The sequence below is a fragment of the Lonchura striata genome, chromosome 1, assembly GCF_046129695.1.
Source record: "Lonchura striata isolate bLonStr1 chromosome 1, bLonStr1.mat, whole genome shotgun sequence".
NCBI classification, from domain to species: domain Eukaryota; kingdom Metazoa; phylum Chordata; class Aves; order Passeriformes; family Estrildidae; genus Lonchura; species Lonchura striata.
The window spans coordinates 154,351,000-154,372,939 of record NC_134603.1 but is presented as its reverse complement, the minus strand read 5'-3'; the positions used below and the strand labels follow the sequence as shown (position 1 = coordinate 154,372,939).

Here is a 21,940-nt window from a genome sequence, read left to right as displayed (position 1 = left end):
CCGGCCGCTCTCCCGGTCCCGTTCCCATCCCCGCTCCCATCGCCGCTCCCGGCCGCTCTCCCGGTCCCATCCCATCCCCGTTCCCATCCCCGCTCCCGGCCGCTCTCCCGGTCCCGCTCCCATCCCCGCTCCCGGCCGCTCTCCCGTTCCCATCCCCGCTCCCATCCCCGCTCCCGGCCGCTCTCCCGGTCCCGTTCCCATCCCCGTTCCCGGCCCGCTCTCCCGGTCCCGGTCCCATCCCCGCTCCCATCCCCGCTCCCATCCCCGTTCCCGGCCCGCTCTCCCGGTCCCATTCCCATCCCCGCTCCCATCCCCGTTCCCGGCCGCTCTCCCGGTCCTCCGGGCGCTGTCCCGGCGCTCCCCGCGCGGCCGCTCCCGCCGCCGCTCGCTGGTGCGGCGGGCGGGGCCGGGCCGGGCGGAGCGGGGAGCGAGGCCGCGGGGGAAGGGAGGTGAGCGGCGGAGGGGACCGGGGACACCGCCCCTGCTCCGGGGGGACCGGGGACACCGCCCCTGCTCCGGGGGGGACACTGCTCCTGCTCCGGGGGGGACACTGCCCCTGCTCCGGGGGGGACACTGCCCCTGCTCCTCATCCTCCTCCCGTGCCCCCGTCCCCTGCGCGTCCCCGCGCGGGCCGGTCCGGGATGTGCTGGGGGAGCGAACCGGGGTGGATTTGGGGTGTGGGGGTGTCTGGGGGAGTTCGAGTGCTTGGGGAGGCGATGAGGGGGGTTTGGGGATGGGGTGGGGAGCAAGGGGATGTGTGTGTTGGGATACAGGATATAGGATTTCGGGTTTTTTGAGGGGTAGAGGAGGAGGCGTGGGATGGGTTGGGGATGGGGGCAGGGATAACGGGAGGGTTTGGGAGCTGCGGGGTGGGGATAAGGTTTTGGGGTGTCTGCGTGCTTGAGGGATGTGTGGAAGGCCTTGTCAGCGCAAAGCAGACCCCCGAGTGGAGGCATGGGTGTGTTTGCTTTCAAGGTTTATTGAAGAGTGAGGGAAGGGGGTTCTTTTGCGGATTTTAGGATGCTTGATGCGGGGGAGGAGAGGTGTGAGTGGGGGGTAGTGAGTATAATGTGAGTGGAACAGGATGGAGGTGGGATGGGGCCTTAGTTGGGTGGGTTCATGAAGGGACAGGGGTGAGCTGATGGGATTGGGGAGGCATCAGGATTCAGGTGGATGGGATGGGTGTATATTTGGGAACAGGTGAAGTGGCTGGTGTTTCTGAGAGATGAAGGTGGGGCAGAGCCTCAGAGCATCCCAGAGTTGTTGCAGTGTGGTTTGGAGGATTGTCTGTTGGAATAGTGGGATTGATGTGGGAGCTGGATGCTGAGGTTGGAGGTTTGTGTGTGCTTTATTTCTGGTAATCCACAGGAGTGTGTGCAGACAGATTTGTGATGGTGAGGGTTTTTTCCACATGCTTCCCCTTGGGGATAAGAGTAAGCCTGTAGGATTTATAGGAGCCTAAAAGCTCTGGATATGCACAAATCCTGTGTTAAATTTTGAGATAGCAGAATGTTTTCAAATTGCTTTTATTCACTGCTCAGTCTGGAGAGTGGGTCTGGGGTGTCTGTAGCTGCTCAGCACTGCTGGGGGCTTGGAGGGAGGTCAGCTGGGAAGGATCAGGTGGAGACTGATGCAATCTTAGAAAATGAGAAGTTTAACAGTGTCCTGGATTTGATTTTTTTTAATATATCTGAGAAGAAGATAAACTCCACTTTGTGATCCCTCGGGGATGTGATAAATCTCCCACATGAGCCACATCCTTGTTGGGTAGGACCCAAAAGCTGCAGCACTGGAGCTGCAGCTCAGGTTTTGTGTTTGATGAGTCAACCTGAGTCTCTTTCATGTTCATCCCACCTGTAGCTCTCCAGGACTCCCTCTGGAGATCACCTGCCTGAGGAAGGATGTTTCAGTGCAATAGTTGTGGTCGGATATTCTGTGTCCAAAGCTGTCATGTGTCCAAAAAACATCATATCCTGCTTCAGGGCCACGGGAACATCTAAAGCTTTTGGCTCTTCCTTCAGCAGGAAGGTCAGAACTGGACAAAACAGATGGGGTTGAAGCTGGACACCTCTAGAGAGCAGGAAAATATGTCTGAACAGGGAGAGACAGCGAATTCTTGAGAGAAATCCTGCTCACATATTTTGGGAGCAGTGTGCCATTCTTGGAATGAAACCTGCTTTTGATGGTGAGATAGTTTCTGAAAGAAGCAGGGTTTTGATACAATCTCCTTTATGAACTCTGAGCTGGTTTGCATTTGCTCCCACAGCCTTTTGAGCAGATTGTTTTCTAAGTCCAGCCAATAAAGCAGGAGTTTGTTGAGCATTTGGGGAAGTGTGGCGTGGTGAGTTGTAATCTTCTTATCCAGAAGAGCTTGTGTAACACACAGTGAAGTGCAGGAGGTCTGATTGAGGCTGCCTTGATAATCCCTGCTCAGCCAGGAGAGAGTTGGCGGCTCCTTGGGAAGTGAGGGAAAGGGGAATTGTGCTCCAGATCACTTAGATACACTGAGGAATTGTTTATTCTGAGACTGGGGCTGTTGATGTGTGTCTTGCACTAGGCAGTTTTATTCTGAAGCATTGTTGCATGTACAGGTGCTTCAAGAAATGAAAAAACAACAACTTTGTTTTTTTCAGTCCTAAATTAGAACTTGTTCTGAAATAATTTCTTGCAATACTTCCCAAGGCTCTGCTTTGTGCCAGATGCTGCCACGATGTTATCACTTGTGGACTCTGCAAGATTTGAATGCAGAGCCTCGAGTTCATTGCCCAAGTTCAGAGCCAAGGTCAAAGAGCTGCCACGTCCAGCAGATGTGGCAGATCTTTGGGCTGCTGCTGCCTGTGCCAACAGAGAGGCTGCAGGAGGAAAGGGCAGCCAGGGTGACACAGTGACAGCACCGAGCCACCTGTGGCACAGAGTGGCACACCTTGATCAGCTGTGACACTCTGTGCTTGCTCACAGGTGACGTGGCAAAACTGGCTCGCGGGTAGGTAAAATTCCAAGGGCAGTGCCATTGGTGGCTGTCACTTGCCAAAACAGCACAGCTCTGAACATTCTCTGAAAAGGAGAGCCCAACACCTCTTTTTTTTCTGAGGAGGGAGAGTGGACTCCTTTCTCCAGAGAAGTCTGGCATTTAATGTGGAAGCTCTCCTGGTGGACACCTGATTTTTCTTTCCCAGACCAAAGGATCCCTCTGATGGGCAGCTGGCAGCATTAGGCACTGCAGCAGGAAGGTTTGTGTGTCTTGGAAAGTTGGAAAACTCTCCGTGTGCAGATGGTTCACTGTAAGTGATGTTATCCTTGGTGATTAATAACAAATATAGATATTTAAATTTAAACTCTTGCTGTTAGTGGCATAGGGAGCTGAATAATTTCATGGTTTGAGTAGGTTTTAGGAAATGTCTGTGATTTCTCAGTTTGGTGCTTTTTCATTGTCCTGATCATCTTCTGGCTGTTTTGGAGTTATTTTGGAGCTAAACTTCAGCATTGCCAACCCTTCACTCTAATACTGCACTTCTGAGCAACTGTGTTGCCCTGTTCTTTTAAAAGTTTTAAAGTTCTTTTAAAAATTTTCTATACATTCTAATGTTTACATGTTTCTACTAGAGTTCTCACACACTGTTCATGAAAATAATAATTGTTTTACATTCTTCTTGGTAAGAATTAATAGACTATTAGTTTAACCAATGTAATTAGAGAGCTGACAATTTCTTCCTCCAATCCACTGTCACTTTAAAAATTCTATATATTACAAAGTCAGAAATACAAATTACTTCCTTTTACTCTTTTAATCTTAGTGTGAGTGCATGAGTTATTTTGTGTTGTAGTGCGACACAACTTTGCTTAGAAGTTGGCTGTGTGAAAGTTAATATTTCTGTTAAAATTCACATTTTGCGTTTATTTAACTTTCATGTGAAAATTTTCTGCACTGTTATCAATGGCTATGAGCACATTGAAGATCGGTGGGATCTTTTGAATTGATTTGTAATAATCATGATTATTGTTGAAATGCATTCTGATGTGTGTTGGAGTTTGTGAGCTTAGTTTGCTTTTGCAACTTAAATGACAGCTGGAAGAGAACTGTGAGAGGGATTGTGGAAAAAAAAATCACATCTAATTATTTAATCCCCATTTTAAAAGTTCAAGATAACACTTCCCAAAAATTTTCTGATCTTCTGTAGTTTTAATCTGCTTTTCTAAGGAAACAAGTTTTGTGCCATTGTGCTTTCTGCTAATTCCTCTGATAATTATCCTCTGATAATTGCTGTTGCTTTAATGTGCTGGCACCTTGGACAGAGGGGTGGTTCCCACAATTTCTGTGGGAATAGTTCCTGTGGGGTAGAAATGAGACCCTCTTAGTGCTGTATCAGACATCAGGAGAGTTTGTGGTGCCTGAATTAGAAAAAGTTTTGCTCTCTGGACTTCTCAGACAAGAAAAGCTCATCCTGATGAGCCACATTTCAAAGACACTTTGAGCATCCTAATGAATTGTGTGATACAGGGCTGGTCAAAGCAGTTGTTCTTTCTATCAAAAGTTTGAGTTCACAAAGTGTTTTTTCCCCTTCTTTTTATTTCCCCAGTGCTTTATTTAGATAGTTTGCCTGAAGCCAAGTAAATGCCTTTGGTTTTCCTTTTTTCCCTTTTTTTAATTCCTTGAATTGTTTGTGATAATTCCTTAAAACCTGCTGATTTAGAGCTGCTCTTTTACTGATATAACTTAAAAAAATATGATTGGGGCATCATAAATATTTTGCGTATCATTCCACAGCATCTTTGAATGAGTCTAGAACTGAATATATTAGAGAAGAAAATGAGGTGTTTATTTTCCTTCAGGCAAAACACTTCCTAGGATATGTTTTCCCACTTCACAGGAGATCCGATAGTAAATATGCATGTAAATACAGGTAATTAATTAAGTTTTTAAATGTATTTTTAATTAGTTCATTCTGATTCTCTTTCAGAGATGATATGAAGTGCTGTTAATCCTCTGACACCGTGCCCTGGATCCCCATGGTATGTCTGAAGGACACATCTCTGCATTTTCTGAAAATGCCAGGTGAAGCCCAAGAATAACTTTCCACGGGAGTTTGTGACCTCTTAAAGAGGAAGAAGTCAAGAGAGGGCAACTTTTATTCTGTTTTTAGCCCTAGGTGAGTCTGTAAAAAGAACCTGATGGGCTTTATTTTTGGATTTGTGTGTTACACTATTAAATAGAGAAGTACCTCGCTCAGGCAGCTTTTTGGAGCTGCAGTGGAGGTGCAGAACCTGATGGGCTCTAGCCTAAAATTTATTTTTGGATTTGTGTGTTACACTATTAAATAGAGAAGTACCATGCTCAGGCAGCTTTTTTGGAGCTCCAGTGGAGGTGCAGCACATCAGTGGGGCTTGGCAGTTTCCACACCTGTGAGAACTTTACTCAGCCTTTCTGATGCTTTGGGCAGAGCAGGAGGGAAAACAGGAATATTGTTCAGGTCCTAGCAAATCCTCTGCCTCACCTTTTAATCTGAGAGGCAAGAATTGAGCAGAGGCAGGAGTTTTGAGAACAGTTTGGTTGCCTTGCAGTGGCAGAGGTGTCACCAGAGGTGCCGTTCAGTTCCAGTGGTGAATTCGCTCTCACCCTGCCTGGAATTTCGGAATGAGCTGACTCCAACTTTTCCTTTCCAGGTTGTCCTCATGAATACTCCCGTGGAGAATGTCCATGATCTTCTTTGCCTGTGTGGTGAGGGTGAGGGATGGGCTTCCCCTCTCGGCCTCCACAGATTTCCATCTCAACCAGGACTTTCTGGAGTGCAGGAAGAGGCTGAAGGCGCTCTCCTCCATCCTGGCGCGCTACCCCAGTCGGGGCACGGCCAAAGGACGTAACCTGAGCATCCAGTGAGTCCCTGCTCTGCTTCGATGGGCTTTTTTGGCTTTAATTTCTGAAATATCGCTCGTGGGGGTTGGTGTTATATCGAAATAACACTATGGGTGTGATCTGCAGTGCCTGATTGCACTCTGAAATCCCACATTGCTTGTCCAGGCTGTGAATTCCAATGATTTTGAAGTCTCATTCCTCAGTTCCTCCTCAGTGGAGTGACCATGTGCTTAGTTACATATTTGTATATATTTATATGTTCATATATTGTATTTTGTATGTTAATTTATCTAAATATACTTACATGACTGTTATTTCTTTCTTACTGTGTTATATTTACATAGATTTCATTTTGCACTTACATTTATACATTTAAATACACATACATTTATACACATACATATTTATATATACATACACAAACACAATATTTATACACCATTAGTTATATATTTTTAGATATATACACAATATTTATACATATTTTTTTATATATTTATAGATATATCCATAATATTTCTACACATTTACTTATATATTTTTAGATATATCCACAATATTTAGACATATTTTGTTATATATTTATAGGTATATCCACAATTTTTATATGCATTTAGATATATATTTATGTCTAACCACAAAATATTTATACATACTTTGTTATATATATATTACATACTTTGTTATATATATATTTATAGATATATCCACAATATTTATAGATACATATTATGTTATATATTTATAGATATATCCACAATATTTAGACATATTTTGTTGTATATTTATAGTTATATCCACAATTTTTATACACATTTAGATATATATTTATGGCTAACTACAAAATATTTATACATACTTTGTTATATATATTTATAGATATATCCACAATATTTATACACATTTAGTTATGTATTTCTAGATATCCACAATATTTAGATATATTTTGTTATATATTTATAGATACATCCACAATATTTATACACATTTAGTGATGTATTTTTAGATACATCCACAATATTTATACATATTTTATTATATATTTATAGATAGATACACAATAGTCATGCACATTTAGTTATATATTTATGGATAACTACACAATATTAATACATATGTTGTTATATACTTATATACACAATATTTATACACATTTAGTTATGTTTATAGACACCTGCACAATATTGATACATACTTTGTTATATTATTATATTTCTTATTTATATATATTTTGCTCATGTTAATTTTCATTCCATGTGGCAAAAATGGGCAGTGCTTTTTACTCTTAGCAGTTGGAGAATCATGGATTTCTACAAATCCCTTTAAGAAGGTATCCAAGTGCTTTGGAAAGATTTAGTTTAGGAGAAGAAATTTATTAAAGACATTACAGAGAAAGAGGTGAAGAAATTTGTTTAAATTAATTTAATAAGTGAATTTTAGCTTGTGGTTACATTTCTGTTGAGCAAATGGAAGAAATCTTTAAGTGACCCTAAGCTAAAACTAAGCATCCCTTTTTGTGGGAGTGAAAAACACATGATTTTACACCGAAACATCAGAAAAGCAAGAGATTTTCACCTCCATTCCTTTTCACTCAAAACAAACTTGATCCTTTTGATGCCAGCAAGTGCTGCTGCTTTTAATCTGCTGTGCAGCAGCTCAGGCCTGGCTCTGGAATGAGAGCAGTGCAATTGGATCCCTGGCAAAAAGGCCATAAATTATGGACAGTTTGGAAAAGGTGTTTTTAGGCAGGCAGGGTGTTGATCCCAGCTGGGAGCAGCAGGAATTTGGGGAAGCTCCCCACTGGAACTGGGCCTGGCAGAGCCAAGCAAAATTGTAAATCCCAAGTCTACAGTACAGCAAATAAATAAAAATGCAGTGAAAAAGAAACTGTGAGTGGGAAATTAAGTTGGAATAAAATATAGGAAAAGGAGGAAGGAAACAAATTGTTCAGTTTCAAAATTTGGGTGTTAAACTGATTTCCTGCTGACAAATGGCTGAGCTGAAAGGGAAGATATCCCTGAGAAATCTCCTGGAATGATTGGGCCATCTGCAAGTAGAAACTTTCATATATAAATAAAAATTTATTTATATATAAATAAAAGTTTTATTTATGTTAATAAAAGATGGATTCAATATTAGAGGAGCCCCTTTTAGAGTAGAATTTTTGTTGTGATGTAGCAGGAAGTGTTTGCAAATTTTGGGTTGTGCAAATTAGCAAATATTTCTTGCTGCTAATATGATGTTGCCACGGTCAAGGGAAGCAAGGAGTCCATCTGCTTCCTGGGAACAAACTTCCTTGCTTTTATTTTTTTTCTGCATTTGTTTTCAAAATTGGTCTTCTGACCACCTTGGTTTTTATTAAGGTGATTTAAAGCCAGTCTGGGAAAAAATGTCCTCGATTTGTACTGATGTACCAATTTAATAAAGTCTGTGTTATGCAGGCATTGTGGATGAGTTAAGAATAAATAATTGTGTAAGAAAAAATAGATCTGCAGGGGTTGCAGGACTTTGACAACAACAAAAAGTCCTTTTTCTTTTTTTTTTGCAGTCTGCTCTCTCATCTCAGTCTGTACATTTTGTTCTGACAGACAGCACAGCTTCATCCTCATGTTCAGCAGGACTTTTTATGTTGATGTGATTTTTTTTTTTTTTTAAATTTCTATTTCAGTTTCCTTTCTTCTGGGGATATTGCCTGCATGGCAATCTGTTCCAGCAGCTACTCAACCATCATGGCCTTCTGCTTCCTGGAAGAGCTTCGCTGGGAATTTGCTGCTTCCTACAACACAAGGAGCATCAATTCAGCTTCCAGACCATATGCTTTTATTGAATTTGGTTTGTAACTTTGCTCTCTAATAGTAAAAACCCTCTCTCTGCCAAATGGATGGTGTTAAACAACATCTCCTGGCTAAAGGCTGATGATAAAAGTGACTCTGGGTGTGCCTTTGCCTGCATGTGGAGGAGGAGGGGGAGGTCTTAATGCCCTAAATTGAAATTTATAATTGAAATGTTATAAGAAATAAATTGCAATTGAAAATTGACCTAATTGAAGTATTTGGTTTGGAGTTCCTGAGAGTTCATCTATTATGAACAAAAATGCTGTGGTGATTGATGAACAAGCAGAGAAAAAAAAAGAAATGGGTATCTTGGACGCCTTCTAAGTTAATTAAAAAATCTGACAAGTGGGGATAGATGAGTACAGGAAAAAAGGGAGACAGAATAGATTATTATGGGCAGCTTTATTTCTGGCATGACTTGGAGTCAGAATACTTCAGAACCATGCCCAGTGGTTCTTTTTTAACCTGAAATAATTGGTTTTCTTGCCAAGTAGCAGCTGCTCTACTGAACTTCACACCTTTGAAAGACACAATTCCCTTGCAGTGAGAAACTTTTCTGGGAAAGAATAATATCCTGCAGTGTGTTTGCACTCTTCAGTCCAGATTTCAGTAACAGTGCTAAACTCAGTCTTAAAAACTTGAGACATCCATTAGGAAAGCTGCTTCCAGAGCAATCTTGGATTTTGGGTGGATTCTCTGCAGGGCACATTACAGCCAGGATGTAATTTCATATTGAGAACCACATTGCTCCTTTTTTTTTTTTTTTTTTTTTTAACTTGAGTAGGGGAATTGGAGTTGGGGAATTTCTCATTAATCGCATAGAGCTTATTTAAAAAAAAAATACATTTAAAAAAATAATTTTTACTATTTATGAAGTTACTGAGTGCCTAATATCGCTGTGTGGTTGTTTATTTATTAATTTAATCGTCTTCTTTCCTGTGTTTGCATCTAAGATGTGTTTGATGCTCAAGAGTTTAATGTTTTGTTTGGTAGTTATAGATTATTTTTATTATTTTTTAGAGTAGATATTAGAAGAAGTTCTTTCCTGTGAGGGTGGGGAGGCACAGGGTGCCCAGAGAAGCTGTGGCTGCCCCTGGATCCCTGGAAGTTTCCAAGGCCAGGTTGGACACTGAGGCTTGGAGCACCCTGGGATAATGGAAGGGGGTGGCAGTGGATGATCCTTAAGGTCCCCTCCATCTCAAACCCTTCTGTGCTGTAAAATACCTACAAGAAGTATTTTTATTCCTTAACCAGCAGTAGAATTTCATGCCTGAATCCAGTAAGAAACGAAGCAAAGAAATTAAATCAAAGAGAACGCCATGATACGATAAAATATCACCCCAATTAAGGTCTTAACAACACTAAGGACTAATTAAGCAGCCTTCCAGAGGTGACTTGAGCAGCTTTTCTTGTTGTTTCAGACAACACCATCCAGAAGGTGAAACACCATTTCAGCAGCAGCCGTGGCTCCCGGGCCAAGGCCAGCTGGGAGAGGGTGGAGGAGGAGCTGAAGCTGCAGCCCCCAGTGCAGCTGCAGCTGGAGGCCACGGAGCTGCTGAACGGGCTGAGCAATGGAGAGCATGCAGGAGGCCATGTGGAGGTTGGTAAGTTACTTCTACACCAGGTGACAGGAGATTTCCTCACCCTCTCCCTGTGCATTGTTGCCAGGTGGTAGATGTGAACAACACGCTCGCTCTCCTGTGAAAATTAAAAAAGTTTAATGAAGGCCAATAGGAGACAAGGACAACAGAGCAAATGTTATTACAGCCAGGTGCTCTTGGCACTGAACCAAGAGCACACTGTTACCTTTGGGGATATCCCTTAAATACCTGTTAATTCCATCAGCCTGTTGCATATTGATAGATCCTTATGCATAGTAAAATTTTTCCTCCAACTAGTTTACATGTCCCAAGAATTTTTAGCCTGGCTTCTTCTTGGATTCACCTTTTTCTTGGTTGTGGTTTTAGTCCTTTTTTATCATTCCCTTCAGTTTTTGGGCCTTGGTCCACACTGCCTTCAGAGGGTGAGTGCTGATGGTTGGCAGATCTGTACAGGTGTCCTCATCCTGTGTTTATTGGATGTTATCCCATCTCAGCAGGCATTTTAACACGAGCACACTTCTATCAGCTATTTCACTAAGCTTAATTAACACCAGAAATAAAAACTATATCATGATAACAAACTTACCTTAACATTACACATATAAAATCTATTTTAATTTGCAAAAAGCCAATGTTGTGGTATGTATCTATAACAGTAGAAATGCTGCTTGAAGTGTCTCCTTCAGAAGCCACTCAGAGTAAGGCCACCAGAGCAGCCATTTCAAGTCCATGCACGCACACACACACCAGATGATGATAGCTCAGGGGAGGAAGGACAGGAAGGGTCTCTGTGTGATGTATTCCAGCAAAGGTTTATTGCATCCACCACACCAAAGGGATCAGGGACAAAGACCAAACCATGTGCTGTGCACAGGTTTAAGGATGGGGTCAATGATTTGAGGGTACAGGAGTGGTGTAAAGGGCAGCAATCTGTAGGGGGAATGAGGGATGAACATTTGGGGTGGGCAGAGTGAGCTGGCCAATGGGGAAATTTAAATAAAATTTTAATAATTCAGAAGGAAGGGCTTTATATTTTCCATTTCAGGGGAGGCTTCTGCCTTTCTGAGCAGACACCTGTCTTTTCATACCAAGACAGATTTCTGACAAAGACTGGCAATAGTGCTGCAGAGCACCATGAGGGAAGTTCTCTCTTTCAGCCTAGGTGGGGAAAACTCTGTGGTGAATCTTTGCAGGGCAAAGCCTGGGTTATTACATTCCCACAACTCCTCTGTTTTTTCCTACTATGAAGACTTCCCCAATGGATTTTTGTAGATACTTAACTAGACAGGGAAACATGAGTAAAAACGATAAAAACAATGATTACAACCTACAAAATCTGTTTGGCAAAAGATGAAACCCATCTTGTCAACCTAATTGTCTGAAAAGTTCATTGATATTTGAGTTCTACTCAGCTTTTAAGCCCTTTACTCTCTCCTTCAGCCTCTGGATGTGGATAGATGTTGAGTGTGAAGAAATGCTGAAGCAGCACATCTTTTCAAAGTCTTGGCAGTTATGTCCATGGGCAAGCAGTGAAAAGTCTGTTGCTGCTTGGTTTTATAGTGTTACATGCTTGGTGTTATTGCATTGGTTAGCAGCTCACTCAGTGCTTAGGATCTAGCACTGCTTTGCTTACTTAGATAGCACTTGCAATTCTCTTAGCATTTCTAAATTTTTTGCGGCAGCAACCCCAGGGGCCAATACTGAGGCTGATATTTTCCTTTTTCTACCTCAAAAGTCAATTCTGTTTTGGCAGTCAGATTTATATTGATGGACAAATCTGCTGTGCTTAATTTTTTGGTCACAAATTATGGCCCACAGCACGTGGCAGGAAAACATGTGGGGGTTCCTTGTGTACCAAGAAATGTTTATTTACATTGTGTGTGTGAAACCAAAAAAGGCTTTTTCCATCATAGTAAACAGCATATGGGCTTTACATTGCAGCAGGTATGCAGCAGAGCTTTGGAGACTGCTGTGGAGTCTTTTTCCAGCCTTACAGCTCCCTCTCTGTATGGAAAATATAGGCTGGGCTTGGTATTTTCCATGTGGAATTCTCCTCTCTTCAAATCCTTGTTTGTTCAAATTTCTAAAGAAGCTCCAGTGATTCATTGCTTGTTGCAGACTCATAATGAAAGATCTGTAGTTATAGACTGAATGAGTTTCTTCAGCCTTGAGGGAAAAGATGATGAGAAAAATACGAGCTGAGGGTGACCTCTTGTTCCCACATTGTCTGGCTTGAGTTGTTCTCCCTTCTTTGCTTTTTCCTTTTACCTTATTTTTTAAGAAATTTAATCAGTTTGACTAAAGTTCTGAAAGAGGCACTGTGTATCTGTATAAATAACACAGAGGCCTTTTTTTATAACAAAACCTGACGTTTTAGCTGCTTTTGAAGTGCCAACCTCTAATTCTTTATAAAATAGTTCCTCTTACTTGTGTTTCAGTTGCACAGTCAAGGTCCTGCCTATCTCCTCCACAGCAGAAATCATAGAATTATTTAGGTTGTAGAAAACCTTTCAGATCATTGAGTCCTATCAGAAACCAAACCCTGCCAAGTCCATCACTAAACCATTCTCTATTTTAATCCCATTAGCATGGTGGTTTAAATGCAGCTGGAGTGCCATGAGCTTGTATTTCTTTTTTTTTGTTGTTGTTCTTGACTTATGAAACACTAATAAAATTAAGTTCCAGTTGCTCAATCTTATTGTTTGTGATAGATGAGCTGGAATCTAATTTGACATAGGTATTTTAAATTAGAGTATGGAAGGGCACTGGCCAGGAGGAATTAAAAATAGACTGGAAACCACTTTATTTGCCAGTCAGATTTGTGAGTGCTCCTCAGAAATGTGCTTGAAGGTTAAATCTTTTCATGTTATGACAGAGCTTAGAAATTCTTTGCACTTTTTCTTTAAATTTTGAACAGCTTCTGTGCCAGTAAATATTTGTGATCTAGTCTGTGTCCACAGATCAGAAATATATTTTCACTTCCCTCTTATTCCTAATTGCTTTCCTTTACTTTCCATCTGGTTTTTTATTTTTGGCTGTTCTCTCTGGTCTAACCCAAATACTCTCACAGATTGTGCCTTTATTTTAAGGATCATGTTTATGATCATCTGTTTGCCTCCACTGGAGTCAGCTTTCCTGGCTTGTGTCTCTCTCCTCTCATCATCCCCTCCCAGCTGAATCCCACTTTGCTGCTCTAAGTTTAGCTGTGTGCATAGTGTTTGTTCCATAGTAATGTTATTTATGTGATGGCTCTGCTCTGCAAGAGGCTGTTGGAAACGCTGTGGCTGCAGGAGAGCAGGATTGAATTGTGACTGCACTCCCTGGTGCAGGTTGATTGATCCAGGGATGATCCAAACATCCCTTCTCACATGGCTGGAGCTGCTCCTGCCTCTGGGTGAGCTCATCCTCTGGCTCTTCAGTTTGCTGTGAAAAAGCCAGAAAAGTCAGGGCAGCTTTGTCCTTGCTAGTATTCATGAGAACAAGAGATGTTTCCCTTCTTACTTCCATTCTTTCTGCTGTTCTTTCCTTTTGTTAACTGAACCCAGCCCAACGCTGGCTACAAAAACCCTTCCCTGGTACCTTGATCAGCTCCCACCCAGCCCTGGCTGCTGCTCAGAGCCTCCCTGGTGCCAGTGTGGGCACAGCTGGTGCTGCTGCAGAGGACATGGGGCTGTGGGCAGGGCACAGGGGGCTCTGAGGAGCTCTCTGTGGGCAGGGGGGGTTTGCACATCACGGCTGATCTGGGAAGCAGCAGAACAACTTGTGCCACACTGGTCTTGTGAGAGAGCTGGTGAACCCTGCAGCTCCCCTTGGTGAGTGTTCTTCATCTTCCACAGGCACACAGGGAGTCCTGCAGAGGCCTTTTCAAGGGGTTGTTTTTGAAGCTGCCTTTTGTGTGCTTGTGTTTCAGTTGAGGCTGGTGGAGTGTGATTTCATTTCTCACTCCTGGTGCTTTTCTGCAGAGCTGGCAGCGAGTGACTCAGTGTCCAGCCCTGTGCTGTGCCTGCAGGAGGCAGATCCAAGCTGCTGCACACTCTGCTGTCTCCTTCCAGTGAAATGGCCACAGGCCTCTGCCAGAAAATCTTTTGTGGGCAGAGGTTTCCATTTCTTCGCTGTGCTTGCAGTTATTCTGCACGTGTTCAAACCTGCTGCTGCATCACCCACAGCTCCCAGGACATTTCAGGGTCTTGTGCTCTGAAGTGCACAGCTTCTGTGCCTGAAGAGTCAGATCATTGTGAAGCCTAATTAGTGTTTATTTGTGCTTGTGGTGCTGTCTTGCGCTGAGTATTTTTTTCTCTTATTTTCCCTTATCTAATGTAATATGACATTCCAGTATGAAATTCTCTTTATAAAAATATGACTGACTTCACCCAAGGAAGTGAAATAATTTTCCCTTAGCAGGACCCGTTTCACTTCTCTGTGCAATTTCAGTTTGTGAGTTAAACCTCAGAATTTAACAGCACAAATAAATCTCTGCAACAAACCATTTCAAGATCAGTTTTCACAGAATCTGAACCCTGAGCAACTGGATGTTTTAATCTCCCCTACATCTGTGACAGCAATTCTTTTTATCCTCCTGGGCTAAAAAAAATGTAACTTTTACATAATATTTCATGCTGCAGAAGCAATATATTGAGACCTACATTGTTCTTCCCTAGGGACTGGGAACTCTTGGCACGTGTAGTTTGCAGGATAAATGACATTCATTCTGCTCAATGAATGACATTTGTATTTGATAATTATAATTTGTTTTAGACAAATTTATGCCTCTGAAGTAAACCTTAGAATTTGAGGAACAGTCTTTATTAGGAAATATCTGAGGGAGAGTTACACATATATATAGCTGAAACATTATTTAATTAATCAAAAGCAGGAAGTAAGAATAGCAGGAAAAAATAGAAGGATACTGAATTCTGGGGTCAGTGAATGAATAAAGTTGCAGCTGCAAGTTCTTTGTAGATGTCACCGTGTAGCAAAAGAAAAGCCAAATTGCCTTGGAGTGACAGAGTTACAACATTCTGTCTGTAATATCCAGTAAAGCTCCCTGAAGTGACACACATCAAATTGAGTTGATCCAGTTCTTTTGGAGCTGAAATTATGGGTGTGTGAGAGTGTGCCAGACAAATTAATTACAGAGCCATGGATGAAAGGTGCTTTACATCCCTCTATTAATGTGACACCAGAGTTTTTTACATCCATCTATCAAAATCTGGCTTGAAGGAGAAGGCAGAGGTTTTTTCCTCTCTGAAACCATGTGGTGGCTGTTGTGGTGTTTCAGCTGTCCCTCTAAAGGAAGCCACAGGTGCAGTTTATCTGCAATTGGCAGGATCTGGATACACCAGGAAGAAGATCCTGAGGGTTGGATGGGGTTTTTTTGAGGGCTCATTCATTCTCTCCTGTGTCTTGGGTGCAGGAGAAGATCTGGATTTGATATCTGAGCTGCAAATTATCATTTTGTATTAAACTGACAGTGTCCTGCTTGTGATCCAAGGGTAGGGATGAAATGTGGGCGAGGATCAAGGTGTGGAATCTGTTTTGAACAAGTGCAGGAAAACTGGAGGTGTGCTCTTGGCCAAGCCTGAATTAAAGGCAGCAGATTCCAAAGCTAAACACGCATTTATGATAATTACTTTGACCTTAATTAGGTATGTATCAATGAGATTATCCTGCAGAATTGCTGTTCAGCAGTGTGGGTGTTAAGCAGCAGCAGAGAAGGTGAGAAAGGAAGGAGGCAGATAATTCACTACCTGTGAAATGGGGGCAGCCTGAACCCTCAAGCTGCCAGTGGGAAGAAATGTTTAATTGCTGGTTAAGGAGGAGATGAATTGCTGCCTTGCTCTGATGGGTGGCTGAAATCTAAGCCCTTCCCCAGACCTTTGGGTGGTGAAAGCCTCTGGCTTTCCTCTGACCTGTGAGGAGAGCTGAGCATCCTCATCCTCTGGAATAAACAAAGAATTATCTACGTGCACCATAGCAGGAGACATTGATGCCAAATAGGTCAAGAAAAATCTGTTGCTGGCCTGTTTAAAAATGCTTCAGAGCTTTTGATGATTTCTAGATGTGTGAAGAACTGAATACTGCAATGCAACAACAAAAAAAGGGAGTTTCTGTTGATAATCAGTCTTCCCTGCAGCAAGCATGAAAGGTTTTGAAAGTGCTTAAAACCCACACAAGGTAATTGTGGTGTTTTCTATTAAAAGATTGAAAGTAAAAGTGCAAACTCACTAATGCCTGGTTTTCATTTCATTTCAAGTCCCTACTTACAGAATGCAGCCTGTGACGCCCCTGGGGATTCTGTCACTTGTTCTGAACATCATGTGTGGAGCTCTGAACCTCATCCGAGGAGTTCACCTGGCAGAATATTCCTTTCAGGTAACCCTGATTGCTCCCACACCTGAGAGTGAGTGAAAGGCAGAGAGTTTTTGGGTACCCAGTTCAAGGGTGGCTGTTCTACCCCTTAGCTGAGCAGACATCTTTCCACAAGAAGAGTTTTGTTTCTCCAGGGAATGTGCAGCTGGTTGCTCACCTGCTACACCTTGTGTATTTTGCTGTACACATCACAATATTCTGCATTTTATTCTGTTCTAGAGAAGTTTAAATTTTGAGAAGTATTTTATTCTTACCAGGCTGCCTGGATTTTTTTCTCCGTTTTTGCATTTTATTTTAGATCCTCTTGCATATTTTGTTTTTTTAAATAAACATGAGACTGTAAACAATTTTAAAAAAGGGGGAAAAAAGTATCCTGATTGTATCCTGACACAGTTTTATTTAGCAGGAACTGTCACATAAGCCTCAGCTCTTGGTGATATTGATCTTGGTGTTTAACACTGTTAGAGCCAATCAACATAAACTGGGATGAGAGGTTCTTGACTATATTTATAATGTTCTCAAATATCAAGCAGCACTTGCTAAAAGCTGTGCCTGACGTACTTGTCACTTCTTTTAATCCCAACAGGAGGACCATGAAGGCATTGGAAACGTGATAGCTTTTTTTATACCTTTTCTAGCCTGTGTTTTTCAGGTATGTTAACTGCAAATAAAAACTTTTGCTGATTATTTTGCTGTTATAATTCACAAGACAGAGTCATTTTTAGCTAAGAAGAGGTTTTTAATATCCTACCTGGGTGATTCCACTGATTTATGCCAGTGAAGTGGCACAAAAGCAGCTCAAGGCGCATTTTGACCCTTGGAAAATTGCATTTGCAGGCTTTTTCAGTGCTTCCATGTTGTGACAAGTCAGAGGGGGCTGGGTGGGATGGATAAATGCCATCCCAAAGATGGTTTCTTCCCAAAGGGATGGGCACATCTTCCTGTCAGTGCCAGACTTAGTGATGGGCTTTTGCAGCACAACCACCTTGAGGACTGAGCAAATATTGCACAGCAACCCCATTGAAAATGCTGTAATTTACATGAAAAATCACACTGAATCCTGTGGTTCCTTAGATTCTTTCCACAATGGGGTTATTTTCTCTGACCTTACACAGAGGAGCTTGAATGAGGAAAACACAACATCTTCCAAATTGATTTTTCTTGAAAGGCTCCTTGAATTCCTAAAAAATTCCACAACCTTTGACTTGAGGGCAATATATGCTGGAAAATCTTCAACTTTTAGCCTGGCATTGCAGAAAGTTGCTCGTCATGGTTTGACATTGGTATAACGTTAGTGTTTTTATGAAAATGCAACCTTTTAATTGAGTGTTGTGAAATGTGATAGAGAATATAGAATTAAATTCCATTTAATTCTCTGGAATTAAAGAGAGAGAGTTTTTTGGGAATTCTGCTTTTAACCCCTCTGTGTTCTCAGAGGCGTGTCTATTTTTAATTAGTTACTTTAAGTGTTAATATTTAAATTGACTTTTTTTTTGAGAAGATTTTTTTTTTTGTGTTAAACTACGACACTGCTGCAGTTTTGTTTCTAGGAATAAATGATGCCTACATTACCTTTGTTGCACTTGGATCATGCTTTGGGCACCACTGTCTGCAGACTTTGATGTATTTATGGGCTTATTTGTTGTATTATGATACAATTCAGTGTCTTTCAGCTTCCTTGCACCTTTGCTCGTGGCAGAGCTTTGGGGTGAATAGATTTGTTTAGATTTAATATATGTATTTCAATCTAATAGATGGGTTTAGATCTAATAGATGTATTTCAATCTAATAGATGAATTTAGATCTAACAGATGAATTTAGATCTAAGTACCTGATGCAAGCTGTTTTTCACAAAGAAAGGCTGTGTGCTGCCTCTTTCCCTGTGAGTACCTGAAGTCAGGGAAGCTGAATAAAGGAGAATTCTCTCTTCTCCTTTTGTTTTATAGCAGCTTCTTCCCAAAGTGCCTGTGCACAACCTGCAGTGCTTTCCACGTGCTGACCTCTGCCTGTGGCATCAGCACAGCTGGAAATTGTGACCTGAGCTGACAAAGGCTGATCTGTCACTGCCTGAGGGGAAAAACTGACTCCTCTGGCAGCACTGGGAGCTTTTCATGTTCTCCTGGGAGGGTTTTGCCCTTAGGTAGATGGGTCCCAGGCAGCAATTCCCAGCTGGATCCATGGTTTTGTGCAGAATTCAGTGCTAACTCTCCCTCTGTGTTCCTTTTGCAGTGTTACCTGTACCTCTTCTACAGCTCAGCCAGGAAGGTGAAGACATTCCTGCTCCTTTTCTGTGTCTGCTCATGCAACATCTATTTGTATGGATTGAGGAACCTCTGGCAAATCTCCTTCCACATAGGAGTGGCTTCTCTTTCCTCTTATCAGATCCTGACAAGGCAGCTCCTGGAGAAGCAGCCTGACTGTGGCGTATGAAAAAAAAAAAAACAACAAAACTTAGGGTTTGCTACTCTGTTTTTACAATTCTTTTTTTTTTTTGTATTCACCTGGCCAAAAATAGCTCAGAGTGTTTTTTAGTCGTGGTTATTGCAAGGAGAACTGTTCCAAGCAATTTGGGATAAGTAGGATCCTGTAATTGTGTCCAGCACACAGCGAGGGGTGCAGCTGGATTTCACATGGTGCATGGTGGAGCTTGTCAGGTGTCACCACTGATGGAAGTTCTTCCAATCAGCAAGCTTTTCCTCCTTGGCTGCCACCATCCAGACAGCATTTTGTCATTTGTCTCACTGGCTCTGTGACAGCTTGGCAGGTCAGTCTTGCCTTGCTGCTGCAAATACTCAAAATTGTGTAGTAAAACAAAGGTAAAGTGATGGGCAACATTTTTGTCTCTAGATTGTCTTGGTAAATGTGAGTGAAGGGGTTGTTTGCTGTAATTAGGTGAGTGCAGTATCAGCAGGGAAAATGCTGAGGGTGAGCTTCAGGATCATTTTTCTAGGTTTGGAAGGACAGGGAAAGGCTGTGGCTCTTTTATAAACCACAAAGTCTATAAATATCTCCTTGGCTGAACAGCACATTGCAGTTTAGTGTGTGCTCATGGGTTAATTGCAAATATGCTTGGGGCAGCAAAAAATAATCCAGGTGGGTGTAAGTGATCTGTCATCTCTTGTGGCCTTTGTTTCCTTGGCTAAGGTCACTTTTAGGATAAGGGCAATTCCATCTTTCCTTGGCCTGTATGGATAATAAATCTTCCAAGACTATTTATGACAAGCCACTGACTCCTTCACCTTTTTTTAATAAAATGAGTAGCTGGTGAGTAGAAAGCCATTTCCAGGAATGGAAAGCAAGAGCAGGTTCTCTTTGTTCAGTAAAACACCTGTGGGTAATGGATGAATTCTTACACTCAGATGAGTTTCTGGGTGTGCACTTTGGATTAGGGGACTGGAATTCCCAACTTCTGCTGCCCTGGCTGTTCTGCTCTCTCATGGATCCAGGTGCACAGGGGCATTTTAGGGCATAGATGCATAATTTAGGCTGGCTGTTAAAAAAATGCATAGCAGTTTGATGCAGCTGTCCTTGAGGGGTTGTAGAGATTCAGTCTGAGATGTAGAGAAGTGTGGCTATGTTATTGTGGAATTACAGTCCTAAAATTTCCTTCTTTTTTTTTTCTGGTCATCTCCATTTCTTTCACCAAAGACTTTATTTTCCTCTCACATAGTCTCTACCTCTGGTTGCAAAGAGATTAACAGATTAACAGATGCAGCAGAGTTGTCTTTTTTTTGCAGGAGCACTTGACAAAATTCCTTTCTTTTATCTCAGTGAGTTTCCCTGGAATCTCAGGATGCAAACACAAGGATCAGACCAGGAATTTGTGGTGCTGGACCTTGGAAGCATTTTTTGGATGCAGCTGACTGCAGCAGCAGCATCCTTGGGCAGCCCATTACAGCCTGGGCAGCTTTTAGGACATCAGGAGACTTTTCCCAGAGCTTTTCCCAGGAGGAAATGTAGGGAATTTCTTTTTCTCTGCACTTACTGTAAGAGCAACATGATAAAAACCTGCAAACTGAGGAATAGTCTGGTAGGAATGATGGAGGGATATTTTAGCCAGGTATTTAAGGACACAGCTGGAGCTGTGTGCCATAAGGGAAAGGTTTTCTGGTATAAGGGAGAGAATTAAACTTTGTCTGTCATTATCCCAGTTTTCTGTCAGAGTGCAAGTGGAGAAATGAAGCCACAATTCAACCACTGTCCCTGAGACACCAAGATAACCCCAGAGATGTGAGAGGTTTTGTGCTGCTCTTAATTTTCACACTGTTCACTCCCAGTTTTCCCTGGTAAATTACTGCTGGAGACTGCAGGGAACTCAACCACCAGTTTGGATTACAAGTTAAAAAAAAATCTGAAAAAAGAACACCCCCAAAAATCTGACACTAGAAACTTAACACTTTAAGGATGCTGGATCTGGTGACTGGTGGTGTTTTCCAGGAGGATAAATTTGGTATCAACCCACTGGCTTCCTGTGGGGAAAGGATGAAGTGTTTGTACTGCAGACAGACAAATCTTCATGAAAAGGACTTTAGGGCAGGAGCCAACTCCCTCCTCCTGCCTTTTTATCCTCACTCTGGTTCAAAAGAGCTTTTCCTGTTTCTCCTGGGCTTGGCTGAAGCCAGCCCTGCTCTGAGGCACACAGAACATTTCCAGAGGGCATCCTCAGAGCTGATGGGAAAAGTTGTGACGTTGCTGATGCTGCCCCAGCATCCAGCTGCTCTGCCCTGACCCAGATCCATCCCTGAGCCAGGGCACGGCAGGCACAGCTCTGCCAAGCAGTGCTAGGCCAGGGTGTCTGGATAATTGTGCAATTAACACAGTGGAGAAAGGTTAAATTCAGCTTTTTTTTTTAATTGGTTTTCCTAAAAACGTTTTGGTAAAAGCAAACAAAATCAGTTGGTTCAATTCTGCCTTTGCCTAAACTTTTTTATTTTTTTTTTTCTGTGTGGATTTTTGGGGAATGTGGCTGAATCTTCAGGTGTTTTCTACCCAGTGACAAAGCTCTGTTTTGGTGTTGGTCTTAATCCCTTTGTAACCTTCTATTTTCCTGTAGTAGGTGTAAACCATATTAAGGAATCTACGTGGATTAGTCTGTGTGCACTTCATAGGTTTGGGTTGGGGTTCCAGGGTGAGGCAGAGCACACTGAATTTGACCTATTTTTAGTTTTAATTTGGGATTTATCCCATGTCCACACAGTATTTATACAGTTAAACATTTTCTCCTGGCAAGACAGCAAGAGGAATAGAATAGTTTACATTGATCTCAGTGCTTTAAGATTTGATAA

At 42.1% G+C, this 21,940-nt stretch overlaps 1 protein-coding gene across 5 annotated transcripts; it reads left to right on the top strand.

Moving 5' to 3' along the window:
• The first annotated feature begins 374 nt into the window (after positions 1-374).
• SEC22C (SEC22 homolog C, vesicle trafficking protein) lies at positions 375-21,590 on the top strand. Of its 5 annotated transcripts, none has more exons than XM_077789756.1 (9): positions 411-449; positions 3,177-3,281; positions 4,959-5,010; positions 5,662-5,871; positions 8,520-8,683; positions 10,107-10,289; positions 16,540-16,658; positions 17,242-17,307; positions 18,885-21,590. In XM_077789756.1, exons 4-9 carry the CDS (start codon positions 5,690-5,692, stop codon positions 19,083-19,085), a joined length of 915 nt encoding a protein of 304 aa, XP_077645882.1. In that variant the 5' UTR covers positions 411-449; positions 3,177-3,281; positions 4,959-5,010; positions 5,662-5,689; the 3' UTR covers positions 19,086-21,590. The 5 variants fall into 5 exon arrangements, with proteins under 5 accessions (XP_077645889.1, XP_077645865.1, XP_077645882.1 ...); XM_077789745.1 differs by having other exon boundaries at positions 4,959-5,147; XM_021537961.2 differs by lacking the exon at positions 411-449 and adding an exon at positions 877-1,394 and having other exon boundaries at positions 4,959-5,147.
• Positions 21,591-21,940: the final 350 nt, after the last annotated feature.